Below are 18,886 nucleotides of genomic sequence, written 5' to 3' on the forward strand. Positions count from 1 at the left end.
GACATCACAAGCGTTCCAGTAAAGATCAAAAGGATATTAAAATATTTGGGGGGGGGGCACAAATTGTGAAGGCTAGAAAAATGTGCATTTGGAAGATGTATGTTTACCTTCTTTTGATCCTATTTATCTCCATTTTCTTTCTACATTCTTACTGGATTTCTCTCCAGCATTATTTTTCTACTCCTTAAAACAAAAAGCATGCATTAAGTTACTCATCTCCATCTTATTGATCTTACAGTCTCTTTTCTATGGAGTTCTCTTCTATCTAGTATTCATACTGGAATCAAATAATAATAATAATAATAATAATAATAATAATAATAATATCCCGCCTCTTCTGCTTTGAAGATCGAGGCGGGTAACAGCAAAGTTAATACAATATACAACAATAAAAACAACAAGCCCCACAAGACCTGGAGAAGAGAAGGTTAAGAGGTGATATGATAACCCTGTTTAAATATTTGAAAGGATGTCATATTGAGGAGGGAGCAAGCTTGTTTTCTGCTGCTCCAGAGAACAGGACCCGGAACAATGGATGCAAGCTACAAGAAAAGAGATTCCACCTGAACATTAGGAGGAACTTCCTGACAGTAAAGGCTGTTTGACAGTGGAACACACTCCTTCCTCGGAGGGTAGTGGAGTCTCCTTCCTTGGAGGTATTTAAGCAGAGGCTAGATGGCCATCTGTCGGGGATGCTTTGATTTGGATTTCCTGCATGGCAGAATGGGGTTGGACTGGATGGCCCGTGCGGTCTCTTCCAACTCTATGATTCTATGATTCTAGGACTCAAAACTATAGGAAAAGAGATTTCACTTCAACATTAGGAAGAATATCATGACAGTAATAGCTCTTTGACAGTGGAAGATGCTGCCTCGGAGTCTCCTTACTTGGAGGTTTTTAAACAAAGGCTGGATGGTCATCTGTTGGGGTTGCTTTGAGTGTGTCTTCCTGCATGGCCCAGTGGGGTTGGACTGGATGACCCTTGTGGTCTCTTCCAACTCTATGATTGTATGAAACTGTGAAATTCCAAAAAGATAAATACCTGGATCCTAGAGCAAATCAAGTCTGAATTCTCACTAGAGACCAAAATGACTAAATTGAAGCTATTTTACTTTGGATGTATCATGCGATCTCAAAGGAAAAGGCAGTGGATGCTAGGATAATTTGAAGGTAGTAAGAAAAGACTGCACTACAAATTTGTTGTTGTTGTGTGCCTTCAAGTAATTTATGGCTGATGGTGACCCTATGGTGAACCTATCACAGAGTTTTCTTGGTCTTCCTCTGAGGCTGAGAGAGTGTAACTTGCCCAGGGTCACCCAAACAGGGATTCAAACCCTGGTCTGCCAAAGTCCTAGTCCACCATTCAAACCATGATACCACACTGCAGATGGGTTTATTCAACAAAGGAAATCACAGCCCTGGTTTGAAAAACCAGAGCAGGTTCTTAATAAAAATATTTCTTTGAGGTCTCTCATTCACAAAGCCCACAATAGTCCTGGTTTGTCAGTCTGTTGTCTAATTTTTTAGCTGCTTTCAAAGTGTCCTGGTTTCTCTCTCCTCCTCCCACTTTCCCCCTTTGTCCTCAGCGTATTTCAGTTGCTGCACACGGTGTTCAAAATGCAAAAGTAGTTTGCAGTCAGTTAACTCAGCAGGGGGAAGAGGGGCAGAATTGTGCCTCTCCCAGTAGGGCCAGGCAAAAGCAAAACTGCTCCCCTAGCTAGCATGTTCTTCCTCACTAATAATTTTTGTCATCTTAACTACACTTTGATGTTGTTTGACCATATTTGTCCTCGTTTTGTATTATGAAATGTTGGATGTGCATTTTAGTGGCCACCATAGGTCAAGGCCCACATGATGGCACACAAGAACAATTTATATGTACCTTCTCTTCTTGCATTTCAGTTTGGAATAACACCAAAGCCATTTACAACTTGGTATTAGTGTTTTTTAGTTCCAAAAACAAGCTAGAGGAAGGAAGAATAATAAGAAGGACAATTTTATTCTAAATTATTTCCAAGATCCTCCTGTACAGCAAAGCACAAGTCAGTTGTCTGACCATCCAGGTTATCTCTCTTCAGTAGAGAAGTAAATCTACATAAATTTTACAATTGCCTGAAACAGCACTTAATATGTTGTTTTTCTGCCTGATGTGAGAAAGCCCTTTAAAAACTGACTGATTGCATTTATATCCCACTTACATCCTAAAATGGGATCCAAAGTGTCTTACAATAGTTTCAAAAACAATAACAGCTATAACATAGATTACAAAAGTTAAAAGAGAATAAAACAGTGTAATAAAAACACTGTTAAAACAATCAAAACACTTATAATCATATTTACACTATATGTTGTAGTTTTTGAGGATTATTTGCAGTTCAGGACCTATTTGGCTAAAAAAAGTGAGGGATTTTATGTAGAAAATGACATTTTCTCCACAAGAATGTTTTTTCTTGCTCAAAAGGACAAAAATGTAAACTCAGGCTTTTCGATCTTAATTTAACTCAACTCTCCTCTCTTTGTTGTGCTGTCTTTTCTTCTATCCTGTCATCTGTCTTTTCATCTTGTAAGCCCATGGGCCTGTTTGTTTTTACTGACTGCAGTGCTTAGATTTAGATTCATTGTCATCATATTACTTCTTTAGTGTACTGAGTACCAGAGTCGGCTCAATCACAAGCTATGCTTGAGAAGTGATGAAGTCTATCCCCTACTATTCTACTGGTCAGAAGCAGTCCTAAGGTTACAATTACCTATTAGCACTAGGATCAAATAAATGATGAACGGAAGAACTTCTTGTCCTTATGCAAACGTACACTCCTTGTATAGATGTCATAAACACAGTTAGAGAAATGTACGTGCATCTTTTGTTCAAAACGTGCAAGCAGATGGCTGAAGAGGGCCCTTTGTGGGTGGTGTGGAGAAAGGAAATATCGAAGTTTATCGCATGGGCCCTGAAACGGGCCCGTTGCATTCTAAAACAGGGGCATGCATGGAACGGGATGGAGCTAGGGACCGCATTTTACTGCACAAGGGAACACCACCACTGCCATCAGGAATTCCAATCGCATCCTCCCTCTGTTCGATTTCTGAGAACTGTTTTAAAGCGTTCTCAGAAATTGCACCCTCTGGAATGGAGGGAGGACGCGATTGGAATGCCCGGCGGCAGCGGTGGCATTCCATTGGGCAGTAAAATGCAGTCCCTAGCCCCATCCCGTTCCGTGCGCGCCCCCATTTTAGGATGCAACGGGCCAGTTTCAGGGCCCATGCGATAAACTTCATCAACTCTAAAAGCAAGTCCAATCTAAATGAACACAATTAATCCAATAGATTATACGATTGCCAGTTTTGGTTTTGGGCAACAGTCTGAAGAATACAGACTGCTATCTGTAGAGGTGCTTCACATGGTTAGGGACCCTGGAATCGTGTGGCGAGACTTCATAGACACAGGAGGATTTCTGGTTTTAAAAAAAAATCACTTTTCTACATCTGTGTGTGGATCCACATGTGCAGCTCCGTGTCTGGTCAAGTTGTTTGTGCTGTTTCTGCTCTCCTTAGCAGCATGGAAGGCAGGGAGAGGTAAGGTGATTCAGATCATGAGAAGCAGCTGGTCTCAGCTCACATCTTAAGTGTGTGTGTATATGTGTTTGGAAAAGTTAATACATTTTGTGCAAGTGTTTTCATTTCTGTCTGCAAGTGATCTTTTGTACATTGAGGTTGTATGATAACATGATCTCTACCCAAGACCAGGCTATCTAGCCATTTATCTGTTGGGCCTAATAGAATGGTGATATTGCTGAAGTTACATTTTCCTAGGAACTCTTACATGTCTTTTCTTTTTTTCTTTTTTGAAGAAGAAAAGAATACTTATAGTTGCATGCCTAATGATGTAATTGGGCCGCCTCTGATGACATTACTAAGGGCTGTCCCTATGTCTCATGTTTTGGCCCTTAAATCTCCGGAACTGGAATGTCCCTAGCCCAGTAATACTAGAAATGGCTACTTTTGACATAATGTACAAAGCATGGACGCATGCTCTCATTGCAAGGTGCAGTTAATTCTGCATTTGTTGAACATAAGCTATGGTGCCTTGCCACAAAACTTGACTTTTCCTCTCTCTCCACTGTGCTTAGTACAAACAAGACCTCTAAAAAGAATGTAACCAACTCCTTAGTAAAATAGTTGGAAAACAGCAGTTCACTCTGATGTGTCGGTTTTCACAGCTCAACAACCAGATGCATTCCCTGACGAGATCTCTGAAAATGTAAATAATAATTAAGGAAGTAGGCTGTATTGAATTTCCACCATTTTTATTATTATTCAAATTACTTGCCCTCTAGATCTTCCAAAGCTCCTCATTTAAAAATGAATAAATGTTCATTAAAGATGAGGGGGGGGGGTATGGATACATGAACACAAAATAGTCTAGCTCGAAACACAATGAGATACTGTCTTCATATAAGAGAAACAACATCCATGTTCTTGTAGCAAATGTTGCTGGTTTTGCTGACAATTAAAACCCAATGAACCAAACAAAGCTCCCCTATGAAACCCTGAATACAAGATTTGTGGCAAAATTAGTATTGATTCTGAAGATTACAAGGAACGAATTATGGAAATGAGATTCAATTTGGGAGATACCTCATTTATAGAAAATTAAAGCTGTAGTACTAGGGATGCAAATCTCTATCATTTTGGATTTGTCCCTGCACAGAAATCAATAGTGTGGAACAATGTAGGCTTCACATTGATATATTTTTTTAACCAACTAGGCCACGGAATTCCTTGGATCTGTTCATGTTCCACGGCTGCTGACATTATCACAATTCAGTAATGCTAAATTCTAAGCAGAATTGACACAGATTCATGATGCAGAGCGGAGAAAGACAGAACTTCAACACTGTTTTGTGGGAGAGAAGGGCAACAACATTCTGTGGCCATGTTGGTTGCAGATTTTGGAAACTGTTATCCACAACTAACATTTCCAAGCTTTGGCTGGGGAAAATGCTAGACCATGCATGCATTTCATTCCAAAAGAATACATTTGACAGCAGAATCAATCTGTGGGATTTTTATCTGTGGTTTCACCCATTCTTCTGAGATATTAATTCTCAAAGCTTGGGAAAAGTATTTCTTCTGGAAAATGTAGCCTAAAAAGTAACTTTCCCAAGCTCTGGTAATTCTGTCAAGGATCTGAGACTCTGTTCCTATGAGGAAAAATAGAAGAAGAAATGGGGACAAATGAGCAATACAAACTAACTAAAATAAAATTATAAATGGTTAAAATTTCTCTAATGTTAAGGGCAACTTAACTGAGCTTATTTTTTAAACTTAATTGGTTGAATTAAAGTTAACATTTCATTAGAATAACTTTAGTTATTAGTTAGGTTATTAATTACTTAAATGAAAGACCATGGAAAAGCTCCAATAAATTTCACATTCCCCAGGTGGTTCTTTACCTGAAGCCTAGCTCTTTTACATTTTTAAAATGGTTTCATGCTTTTATATGTTCCTGTGTTGGGGAATTACAATATTTGGGTAACAAGCTTCAAATTACTGCAAATGCAAATGGACATAGGGATCTTTCTGTAGTTTTGTTCATGGTTAGAGTAATAGATTAGTTATTTTCAAAGTTAAACAATTTCAAACCAAAGAGTAGTAAGGGCAGTTTGGAAGTGAATGCTCTTCTTTACATCCTCCTACATAACACATTGCATCAAGTTACCTCATTCATCCTGGAAAACTGAATTTTGAATCTCTCGGGAATCAGTAAGTTTAGGAAGTAGAAGATGGAGTGAGGTGTTTTTTTTTGGTTGCTCCAGAGACTAGAACACAAGCCAATGGTTCAAATGAGATTCCACCTAAACACTGGGGAGAACTTCTTGACTATGAGAACTGTTAGAGAGTAGTGCATTCTCCTTCTTAAATTATGTAATGTAGACTGCAATAGGGAATCCTGGCTAATATTAGAAATAATAAATAGCAGTAGTAGTAACAGAATAAGTTATTGGAGGGGAAAACCCCCCAACTCTGAAGGACTTATACTTGTAACTCAAGAGCAGGCACTTCAAAGAAACAACATCAAGACTAATATTGAAAAAAAATAACAATGGATAGCAAATGCAGTCTATCTAAAGAAAAAGATGAAACTGTTGACCACCTTATTAGTTTGTGTAGTGAGATTGTGGAGACTAACTATAATACCATGATAAAGCGACTGTAATAATACATTGGGATCTATGCAACAATATGATTTGCTACCTGCAAAGATCTGGTAGAACATTAGGTTGAAAATGTTGATGTAATAATTCTATGAGACTTCAAGATTCAAGCTGACAAACAAGTAGAAAAAAATATGCCAAACATAATCAAGGATGAGAAGAAGAAAACTTGGATTATCGGTGTGGCAATCTTGAGGGATGGTAGAACCAAAGGCAAAGCAAAGGAAAAGACCTACAAACTGAGATTCAGAGCCTCTAGAAATAGAAAACAGCTGTGGTTCTAGTGGTGATAGATACTCTGGGAACAATTGCAAATGGATTAACAAAACATATGAATAAATTCACCATAAACAGGATCACAATAGCAGAGTTACAGAAAACAGCATTACTTGGAACATGTCACATTGTCCCACAATACTCCATTGATTTCTCTATCTTGGATATAATTTGAATCACTGGTGGCCTGAAAGCCCAGTTGGTAACACTTGGTAGACTATGAAACCAATATACGTAATAGTAGTAGGAAAAACAACAACAATATTTAAAAAGCCCATTGTTAGGTCAGGATCATATGAGGAAAAAGCAACAGATAACAGTGTGAATGGCCGGATATCCTCAATGATACATCGAAGACTTTGGGTAATGATGCATCCGTTGTGTGAGTTGTGGTCACATTGTTGTCAGTGGTGGCTGCGACCAGCATAATGCCACTATTATTATGCCGACAGAACATTCCACTGTATCCGTGACCAAGAGGATATTGACTTAAGTTTCCATTCATTAGATCCACTGAATCCATGGGAAGCCAGTAAAACAACCATTATGCAAGCTCACTGGGTTTGATTTAATGAGTCTAATCTAGTTCGGACCAAGAAATGGATTTAGGCTATGGCATCAAAAATGTCTTTTTGTGATGTATTATACTGATATCCATACTTGCTTATGCACACTAGCAAACCATCACACAAACAAGACCATGAAAACAATGGTATGAATAGTCTTTCCATAGAAGTGTTGCATTACCGGCAAGAAACCTCTTGCACATTCTTGTAAAAAACCCCACAGAATTAACAGTTTGTGCATCATTGAAAAGCAGGGATCTACAATTAGAACGTCTCTGTCGGCACACTGCAACAATTGGGCCTTTTCAACATTTTCATTTTTGGCACAAAGCCCCCAAAAGAATGGCATGGCCAGGCACACATTCACTATAGAGCTGTTAGCACTTTATTATAATGCAAGCTTTATGAAAGAGCACATTAAATATGCCATGGAACTGCTGTAGACTTGGTTCATTGTGTTTTTATCATTGTGAATTAGTTTTATGAAAAGCAAATAGGCAAAATCTTTCATAACGCTGGCCTAGAAATTTTAGCAATTACAACTGCTTAAAAATTACCATTCTTTACTTGCCCTGAACTCTTACTTTATTATTAAATGAAGAGTTTAATAGGAATGAGTGCAGAAAGCATTGCCTGATGTGAAAACTTAAGTTGTGCTGAGCAACTTTAAGTCCATACCTGCCATTTATTTCAGCCATGGAGGAAGGATGAAAGAAAAGACAGTTAAACAGGGTCTAAACCTTTACTTTTTATAGGATTTCGTTATCTAAGCTAACTGCCATTTTGTTATTGGGAGGAAATGGAAACAACTCTTGATCAAAACATTTAGAATCTGTTCCACATGATTCAGTTAAGGAACTCATGGACCTGAGTTTGCAAGACCTGAGCAGGACTCTTGACAACTGGAGCTCATGGTGGTCTCTCATTCATAGGACCAACATTAGCCAATTTGGTGGCAAGTAACAACAATAAGCACACATGAATCTTCTGTCTTCACTGGAGTGGGCAAACAATGTCTCTGGGGACATGGAGGGGTGTCATTCAATTGAAGAAAAAGTAGTGGAGTCTATGGTGCCCCAGTGGTTGACCAAGAGATGCATCCTCGATCTTTTGCAATGTTGGAGAGGAGGATCCTAGGCACCTTAAAACACAGTTGTGAGCTGCAGCCCAAGGTTCAGCCCACCTCACTCCATGAAGAAATTTACAAATACAACATTCCTTAAAAGTGGATCTTACAGATGCTGTCCTAAAGTGCAGAGGAACAGAATGTTTTAAGGCTTTGTGTGATGAAGCCTACCATTGGTAACGGGATCAGATATAGCTTTACCAGTAAAAAAGAAGAAAAAGATTTCATTGACTTTTGTAAGTGAGTATGGAAGTACAATTTGTAATTTAATCCCAATTATATTTAAGGCCAGGAATGTCAAATTGTTTGTGGCTCTCAAACGTTCAACTTTGTTGGCAGCAATGGTCGGTCAGAAAGTTCAAACATGATGTTTAGACACTCAATAAGGGTTCCTACTTCATGTTAGATTTAACTAAAGGGATTTCCATTGTCCTGGACTTCTGGCAAGTTCCAAGACGTGAAATAAACTCTCATTTCAATTTACAGTTCTATCAGTCTTCCTTTCTCAACATGCAAGCATAAACCACGTTCCCAGTTTACTTGTTATTTAGATATGGAACATGAAGGTATATCATTAGGATGCTGAACTACTAAGAGGCAACTACATCAAAATTTACATCTTTCAGTAAATGGGAAGGCTATTTTATTTATAGATGCATGTTAATGGATATAGAACCTTGCAAGCATGCCAATCCATCTTTTTATTAGACAGGCATTTAAAAGTTTTGCTGATGCTTGTAAGCATCTTAGACAACTCAAGCCCAGTTTTGCTCAAAACCTATTTGCTCTAGGCATGTGACTATCTCTCCTCTTCAATTCCCCACCTGTAAAATGGGGGAAAGAGCATAAGACCTTGTGGAGTTGTTGTCAAGTTGACTGAGACAAAGATGAGCTGTTACCTGCTATGAACTCCAAGAACAGAGAGGAATGTACTGTTAAATCAAGACTGCCAAAGCTGTAGCTCACAAAGATCTTAAAAAGTCTCATATTTTTATGACTATAAAAAGAAAAGGGGAATTGTCAAGCATTTGTCAGGGCAGAATATTTGGCTGGTGGGCTGTGTTTTGCAGACTTGATTTAAATTAACAATTTCATCATTACTTGCTCATAGATACCAAATCAGGTCTCTAGACTAAATCCCCTGCAGTAAAGTAGTAAACAAGGACAGTATTTACAAAGGGGGAAAACCCCTATAGTTTTTCATGTAGACATGGTACTGGGTTTCAGAACAAGATAGGGAATATGAATACTTGTAACTCACTTGCCTCCATCCTAATCAGATATAAGTCTGTGCAATCTTCAACTGTTCTTGCCTACTTCACTTTTCCATGTAAGCTCCTCTGCTGGCTTCAGTTAACATTAGATATAGGGTTTTCAGTATGGTTTCTAATAAGAAGACTGATGAAGGGTAAACTGGGTAAATTGTGTCCTCAGATGTTTCAGATTTATGAACACTATATTTTAAGAGATAAAGAAAAGATGTATACCTCCCTGAGATCTCATGATAAATGGAAGGAGATGAATATTTTAAGAAAAATAAATATAAATAGGAGAAATAAAGGATTGATAGTGGTGGGGCGAGGAAGTACCTATCCTGCTTTTGAAGATGTCATGAGAGTGTGATAGGGCCAATCTTTGTAACAGAAATAAAATAATCACTCTTGAGTTAGTTGTTTTCAGATTTTTGTATTCCAGCCTGTTTTGACTTGCACTAAAGGGGTGAGGAAAGAGAATCCATGCATTACTAATCTTACTACAAACTGGAATGTTCTTTTAACTCAGTATGACATCTACCTCTGGAGTACTAGTAGCAAGTCACTCCGGTGTTGATTGTGACAAGTACATTATCCAACTTCACAGATTTGAAAGAACAAACAGAGAAGCATTAAACAATTCTTTCTGCATAGCATGCTCTTTCTTCAGCATGACTGAATCTATTATGCACTACCTGGCTGCAGAGAGAACTACATGTTACACACAAACAGATATAACAAATTAACACTGGTCAATTCTATCATAACATTAGTCTCTAAATCAGAGATAGAAGTTTGTTGACTCCTCCCCCCCCCCTTATTCAAAAACACATTCATGTTGGTATACAAAGGGATCTTGTGACAGATTTGAATACCTGAGAGAAAGAAGTTTGTAGCATAAGCTTTTGTAGACTCAAGTGTGTGATGCATCTGATGAAGCAGTTGGAAGCCTTATCTGCACTAGTCAAGATACTCCAGGGGCAGCTTGGAGTATCTTGGCCCTACACCTGCCCCTGTTCCCAGGCCATGGTGACTGTCTGCACAGCCATCCCATTGATCCACATGGCACTTTTGCCATGGGTCACTCATTCATGAGGTCAGAACAAGGTATCCAGTGATTGGCTGGGCATCTTGTTCTGACCTCTGATTGAATGACTCATAGTGGGGGTATGGGTGGTCAGTGGGATGCCTGTGCGAAAAGCCACCATGGCACAGGAATGGAGGGCTCCAGATCTTCCTGAAAGACCCAGAGTGGCAGGTATTATTTTTAAAATCCCTTTAAGACTGTAATAATTAAGTTCTGGTGCGGAATATGCTGTACATCATATGGACTGATTGCATCAGAAATGGAGCTTGGGATGTGCACTGTCTGAACAGAACAACACCAGAATGGGGAGGAGGAACTGGACTTTTGGCCAATGTAGACATGGCCTGAGTCTATGAAAGCTTATGCAACAAACTTCTGTTAGTGTCAAATGTGCTACAAGATCCCTTTCTTTCTCTTGCCACTGTAGTTATCATAACATGAATCAGACCCACTGGGGAGAATCAAACAACACCCCCTCATCCCAGGGATATATAATACTGTATTTGTTTATGCACAAATTAAAGGCAGAAATAATCAAACACTACTTTATCTCAAGTACCACTGGGAGAAAGTGGAGGCGGATGCATGCTGCAAATCCAAAACATCTTGCGAATCATTGGAAAATAATGTGAAGAGAATGGGAAGAGATCATACCTGAGATAGTATATATGCAAGATGGCAAACTCATACAGAACATGCAACATGCTTTGGATGCATGGTGTTTGAGACAAGTGAAGTAGTGGCAGATGTCTGAGAAGCGACCATACACAAGGGTCTTTCATATATTACAGGCCAGAGCGTATCCCTATTTAGCTTGAGAACAGGCTATTTTACAGGATGCACTCTGCAGTAGAAACCAGCCTGGTATTTATGATCTTTAGGAAAAGTCCTTCTCTAGGCTTGCTATCACCACTGGAGTAGTGACACGTGGTCTCACTGGTGAGTTCTGGATTCTGGAACTCTCTGCCATTATAGGCTACTCTGACTACTCTGTGTCATCCTTCTCCAAGCAGATAAAGACACTGGTTATGGTAAGCCTCAAGGATGTAACCTGGTCTGTTGTTTAAGGGGGATGCTATAACATTTGGGTGATCATTCTTCTGTTTTTAATTGAATTTTTAATTGATCAGCACTGATTTATTTAATATCTCACAACTCCTTCTTTCTCTCCTCCTTCGTAGCTTTTTAAGCAGAGGCTGAATGGCCATCTGTCAGGAATGCTTTGACTGTGTGTTCCTGCCTGGCAGGGAATTCGACTGAATGGCAATGATCTCTTCCAACTCTATGATACTCTTGATATGATATATCAGTATATGAATATGATACCATATTCTATGATACTCTTCCAATATAAAGCACAAGGTGGCTCACAAGTGATCCTTTGAACTAGATTTTGTTTTTAATTTTTGCGATTTAGTATTATGAGATGCGCCAACAACCTTTTTTGGAAGGGGGAGGCAAGTTATAAATTAAATGCATACTCTGATGTGAAACAGGGTGGGAGAAGGATTGACTACAATGCGTACTGTTTGTTAGCCACACTCACCTGTTTCAGAAAGCAATTTTGTTGCTTCTAACACTTTCTCAGTGTAAACCCCAGCTTCATAGTTTTCCATCTCGGCGTTAATTATATGGATGACTCTGGCTGCACGACCTCGGATGGCCCCCGCAGTTCTGTCTAATGTGTCAACATCTCCCTCTTGCAGAGCAATCACACATTTATTGACATCCTCCAAGATATGGTTTTCTACACGGGGGAAAGAAAATACCATGATTGTCCGTCAGTGCTGTCGTTCTTTTAAAGTAATAAAGCATTGTACAATATGTCTCTGTGGCTACTCACAAGTCTCATTTACAGAAAGAGGCTGGTGGCTGATCTGCCCACCGCCATTGAATTTATCCTTCCTTGGCTGAAGAGCATTTGAGACCAGGTTTCCAGGCGGCCAATATTCCCCATAAAAGTTGAAAGGCAGTCTGATGTAAACCGTAAAAGGGGCATGCTGTTCAGCACAGCCCTTCTGTTATGAGGCAAATATGTGAGTTTCAACTGGTAGAATCTCTCTACAAGGCAGATGTCTAATGCCACAGACTCACAGTAAGAGAACTCTGGTAAGAGCAGCTGGTTACTATGGGAGTGCAAGTTACCATGACTCCCCATCCTAAGCGCAGGCTTAACACTCATTACTATAATCAGTATTGTTCACAACTAGGAGAAAAAGCTGCCCTCACCCTGCAAATCCTACATAATGAAATTTGAGTCCTGTTTTCAGGGTAAAATGTGTATTTCAATTTGCTAATTTTACATAAGCTTATCTGGTTGGAATGAACTCTGCACTAGTCACAGTTCTACAAAAAATCAGGGTGTTTTTCTTTTTGTTGAGAAAAAACGATGTGGTAGAAATAGTAAGGAATGATGTTGTCTGGCCCAAAAAACCTATGATATATATTTTGAGAGTAAGAAGCAATATAACTGAGAGTGCATTTGCACTGTAAAACTAATGCAGTTTGAAACTCCTTGGACTGCCACAGCTGCATCCTACAGAATCCTGGCATTTGTAGTTTTGTGAGACACCAGAACTCTTTGGCAGAGAAAGCTAAATTCTTTCTTTCTTTCTAGGATTATATTCCACCTTTCACATTGAGATTCAGTGGGATTCACTTTATAAAATTACAGATTTTAGGATGGAGCTGCAGCATTTAAAGTGGTGTCATACTACACTATTTCTACAGTATAGAAAGAAAGGAGGAGTGCTATAATTCAGGACAATTAGAACAGAATGCAGTGCATTTGATGTAATACATGCAATAGAATGTAAAGTCTGTTATGCATACTTAACCATTTCAATTAGAGATTGGGACTAAGCAGGCAGGCCTATGACAGTAGAATTTTTTTTTTAGCTATGACAAATGGGCAAATAATCAAACAGGGCAGAGAAATTCACATTTCTGGTCTTTGGAGGGCTCTGCAGGCAGCAAATAAATAAAAAATAAAACTTTTATTTATATACCGCCCTTCCATTGATCAGGGCGGTGAACATAGCAATAAAACACAATACAGACAGATTATAAAACACATAGATACAAAATTAAAAACAACTTAAAACCCCGATCAGCCATCCGTCTTGCCAACAATGGAGGGAGGAAGGCCATCTGGAACTTCACTCGGGGAATGCAGTTCGAAATAGAAGGGTTTTTAAATCCCTTCTAAACTGGGCCAGGGAGGTGGCCGAGCGGAGCTCAGTGGGCAGCGTGTTCCAAAGGGCCGGGGTGACGATGGAATATGTCTTCCTCGTTGTAGAGGAGAGTTTGGCCCCTGGAACCCTGAGTAATTGCTGCCCAGACGTTCTGAGGGTGCGGGGCGGAATGTATGGGAAGAGGCGGTCCTTCAGGTATCCTGGGCCCAAGCCATGTAGGGCTTTATAGGTAATCACCAACACCTTGTACTGTGCCCGGAAGCAAATAGGCAGCCAATGCAAATCTTTGAGCACAGGTGTAATATGGCTGGTCCTGGAAGTACCAGTGACCAGTCTGGCTGCCATATTCTGTACCATCTGTAGCTTCCGGGTATGATACAAGGGTTGCCCCATGTATAGCGCATTGCAGAAATCCAATCTAGAGGTTACCAGAGCGTGTACCACCGTTTCAAGGTCCCTCTGGGCCAGGTATGGGCGCAGCTGGCGAATAAGCCGAAGCTGATAACAGGCGTTCTTGACCGTCGCATTCACCTGAGATGTCAGGTGGAGCGACGAATCAAGAAGCATCCCCAGACTGCGCACGGAGTCCTTCACAGGAAGCGTGATCCCATTCAGGACAGGTGGAACCACCGCCATTCCTGGACCAGGGGAACCTATCACAAGTACCTCCGTTTTCTCTGGATTCAGGCTGAGTCGGTTTTCCCTCATCCAGCCCATTACTGACTCCAGACAGGCCACGAGAGGAGAGACGCCATCCTCAGTCACTGCATCAGTCGGAGAGCTTTCATTATCAACCATATGTTCATATATGTAAAGATGAGAAGTTTAAAACAGTCCATCCAAAATTCTACAGAGGATGACCCAGCTCTACAATACCTGAACCACGAATAGAGTAACTGAACCAGGGAATATTTCTGTCCAGTTAGTCTTAGAAAAGAATACTCTGTTTGAGACTGTCAAATAACTTACATCTACATGGAACCATCAACACAAAATCTAAGATTCAAGGTGAACAAAAGCTCCTGGAAAAAGAGGATCTCAGTCCCTGAAATAGTTGATTTGGTGAAGGTCTTTTGAGAGCTAAAACTACTACTCCAAACTGTGCACCTGAACTCAGTTTTGTTCCAGCATGTTGTTTTATCCACAGCATTTATCATTTGCCTCATTGCCAACAGTCATCAAATTTCCTCCTTTGAAAATTATTATACCAGGTTTCAGACTACTTGTATTTTTCATCGCAATTGATTGGGGCAACTCAGTAAGGAGGGAAAAACGAGAAAGGGAGAATAGACTAGGAAGACATTTATATAGATTTTTTTTAATTGACATGCTCTTTTTTGGTGTGAAAAACGATTGGAGATTGTTGCTTCAATGCAAAAGTACTTATCCCATGTGATTTTCTGCAGATTGAATACTGATTAGAAAAGGATGGATAGGCCTGGGATACATCAATGAGAGAGCTGATTTTAACTGACCAGACCATGAAATTCTCTGCGGTTATCAAGAGATTTCTCTGATAAACCTAATCATTTGTCTTTTAGGTATTTTTCACACACTTAGCAGAGGACACACAGTGCCTCCTTTTTCTATGTGGTTAATAAGAAATGGATTGGCAATCTCTTTCTACAGAGAGATTCCATAATATTTTTGCAATGGCTTGGTGTACATCTCCCTAAAACCTTCCATGGGGTCCTTTTTTGTTTTCGTTTTGAACTACTGGTCCCTGAATTTTCAAGGGGGGGATTCTGGGGGTGGTAGTAAGAAAAATAACTTTTCCAAGTTGTGACTTAATCTTCTTCATGGACATAAAGTAACATTCATGTGCATGCCCCATGCAGAAGGTTCTGTGTTTTGAGGTCTGATTCACATTGCTCCAAACACTGCAGAAATAATCCAGTGTGAGACCTATTTAACTGCCCTGGCTCAATGCTAAGGAATTCTGGGAACTGTAGTTTTCTGATATATTTAGCCTTGTCTGTCAGAGAGCTCTGGTGCCACAATGAACTACAATTCCAGGATTCCTTAGCATTAAGCCAGGGCAGTTAAAGCGGTCTCATACTGGATTATTTCTGCAGTGTGTTTTGGACCATTATTTCTCCACAAAAAGGACCAAGTGGAAGATAATATCAACAGCTCAAGCCTGAACTCTCCCTGGAAGCCAAGATGATTACATTGAGTCTGTCGTATTTGGGCCATATCATGAGAAGGCACAACTCATTAGACAAGACACTGATTCTGGGAAGGTAGAGGGCAGCCGAAAAAGAGGAAGACCACATCCCAGATGGATGGACTGAACCAACGAGGCCATAGACCTGAACTTGCGGGACCTGAGCTCAGCGGTTGAGGAAAGGGGGTCTTGGAGATGTCTCATTTATGGGGTTGCCATGAGTCAAAACTGACCCAAAGGCAGTTAGCAACAACAATAACAATAAATCTTAAATATTTCACACCATGTTATACACTCTGTTAATTACTCTCACTTTATAAATTGTTGATTCCACCAATGGATGTTTTCAGGACTCTTTTTAGTAACAAAAAAATGGTGCACATCCTACTGGTGATAAATAAGTACAACAGAAGGACTACAGTACAGGAAACAATCCAGCCCTTTAACTGAGGGGCCCCAGTATTCCCTCACAGCAAATGGCAGAATCAGGCCTTCAAACAAAAAAAATCTATGTAGGTTATCCCAGAGCAAACGCTCTTTCTCAACTGATGCCTATGTCTGGATAATAGGTCCTAGAGCTGGAGGGTATGACTAACAGACAAAGCCAGTGGAAGACGGGTCCCCAAGGTTATATTGAACAGGATTTACTATAAGAGCTGTGTGACAGTGGAACGGGCTGCTTCAGAGAGTGGTGGACTCTCCTTTCTGAAAGTCTTTAAGCAGAGGTTGGATCAGCATCTTTCAACAGTACTCTAGTTGTGTACTACTAAGGTCAGGGATATGCCCTTCATGGTCCTTTCTAGCTCTAATATTCTATGATTATCTATAAATCTATGAGAACTGAACTAAAGAAAGTAAAGTTGTAATCAAGAGTGTAGCTACAGGAATCAGGCAAAATGAAAGCATTCCCCTTGAAAAAAGAAGTCAACACCCCCCCCCCCCCCCAAACCATTTTTTGTTTCCAGTCCTCAAGTTTCTAGCACTACAAGGAATGAGGCACTGAAAATAATCCACACATAGAACTCTTATATTTGCTGTATTTCCATTGCCTAGGTCACCTTGCCTGATCCCTTTCTTTGGATTCCTAAACTGAATTGCTAGATATCTGGGAACTGAAGAAGAACTTCACTAGAGAAGGGAGAGAATTTTTATTGGAAATATGCCCTCATTTTGCTTCCTTCCTGGGTTACACCTCTGAAAACCCAAGGAATACATCCAGATTGTTAAGACCTTTAATTTAATTTAATTTGGGAGGATACCCTCATTTCGTCTCCCTTAGTAGTTACACCTCTGATTTATGATCAACCTCCCACCCTAATAGCTAGGAGTAGTGTATGTATAAGCATAACAAGTTACTAGCAATAGCAATAGCATTTACATTTCTATACTGCTTAATAGTGAACTCAGCAGTCTCTAAGCAATTTACAGTCTGTAAGCCAATTGTCCACAACAAGCTGGGTACTCATTTTACCAACCTACGAAGGATGGAAGGCGAAGTCAACCTTGGAGCCCTGGGATCGAACTCACAACCTTGTGGCTAAAGGACCAGCATTTAACCACTGTGTCACTAGGGCTCCCTACAAGTTTACTTCTTCCAAAACTACCTAGCTACAGTGAAATAATCCATCTGGGCTTACTAAACACAGAATCAGTTTTTCATTGCCACTGGACCATTGTTAATATTTGGCCATTACACAGATACAACAACAACAACAACAACATTTATTGATTAGCCCATGGGCCATCTCAAAATAAAACAAATGCAACAAAATTTGTATAACCTTTGTAAAAGCATGAAGATCTCAGATGAACTGTTTTACTTAAATACTGAGCTGTCATGAGAGATATTTTTGATTCTTGACCACTCATAAAATACGTTGTTCTAATATGGGTATCCCAGTGCATTCTTCACTTAATAGGGTCCAAGATTCAAATCTCTCGCCTGCTGATACAATTTGCACTTAAATAATATGTGTAGTATACTACACAATAGTATAACCTCAATCTCATTACACAGATAAGTGAAATAGGGGCTCTCCAGACCACCCAAGGCACCCAGGTTTTCTCTGGAGGGACACCGCAGCAGCCAAACTGCGTGATGTCCCTCTGGACCAAAAAGAACTCGGAAAAAATGGGTTCTTCTTGGCGCACATAGGTACCATCATCAGTGTGCCACTGGTGTACTGTGACGCATCCATGACGCAAGTGTGGCACCCATAGGTGTGGACACAGCACCATGCTTGCATCCTGCATGCATGCCCCATATGGACGGCGCCCCGTAAAGATAGTGCCATCCATACGTGCTAGGGTTCCGGAGTGTGCGGTTGCTACACACTCTGGAACCCTAGTATTGGTGGTGGCACACCACTTTTAGCCTGTCTGTCTCGGGTCATAATCTATCAGCTGTTCATGGGACCATTGTTACCATTTGGCCATGAAAGAGATAAGGATTCTTGAATCCATCTGCCTGTTGACTGTATCTACGTTCACCAATGGGTGCTCACATTACAATAAATAATTAAATTAAAACTGAATTACCTGAGACAGAGAGAAAGTCATCCACAGATGTGATGTCATCGACCGCCTCAGTGAGAACACGAACTTGTTTCTCCCACTGGTCTTTGAAAACATCCATGTTGTCTTGGGCCACTTTGCTCTGGGGCCTGGCAGCCAACGTGAGTGCAGCATTTATTACCTGGGAAAGAGAATCAGCTCTTATGAGCAATTACAAAAAAGAAACCCTTTCCTCAAGGGATAAGAACAAATTGATTAAAGACTATGCTAAAATACAGGTGTATGCTTTGATCATTCTGATTATTAAGCCAGGCTCGGCATACAAACATATCTTCCTCTATTTGAACAAGGCAATCAACAGTATAATGGCAGGAACAAATGTCTAATTTTTGTGCCATGTGTTTTTCGGTGGTAAACACCTTACGTTTCTAAATACTGCAAAGGGCTTCCAATTACACAAACACACACACACACACACACACCCTTGC

The 18,886-nt window shown here is 40.1% G+C and overlaps 1 protein-coding gene across 6 annotated transcripts in view; it reads right to left on the reverse strand.

Moving 5' to 3' along the window:
• CTNNA2 (catenin alpha 2) overlaps positions 1-18,886 on the reverse strand; it is a 637,223-nt gene that overhangs the window by 76,369 nt on the left and 541,968 nt on the right. For all 6 annotated transcript variants that reach the window (XM_042467966.1, XM_042467967.1, XM_042467968.1 and 3 more), the window contains 2 exons: positions 18,423-18,579; positions 12,070-12,270 (listed from right to left, as the gene is read on the reverse strand). In XM_042467966.1, the coding sequence (XP_042323900.1) occupies positions 12,070-12,270; positions 18,423-18,579 (358 nt within the window). The remainder of the gene's footprint in view (positions 1-12,069; positions 12,271-18,422; positions 18,580-18,886) is intronic.

This window comes from Sceloporus undulatus, chromosome 5 (genome assembly GCF_019175285.1).
Source record: "Sceloporus undulatus isolate JIND9_A2432 ecotype Alabama chromosome 5, SceUnd_v1.1, whole genome shotgun sequence".
In the NCBI taxonomy this organism is placed as follows: Eukaryota; Metazoa; Chordata; class Lepidosauria; order Squamata; family Phrynosomatidae; genus Sceloporus; species Sceloporus undulatus.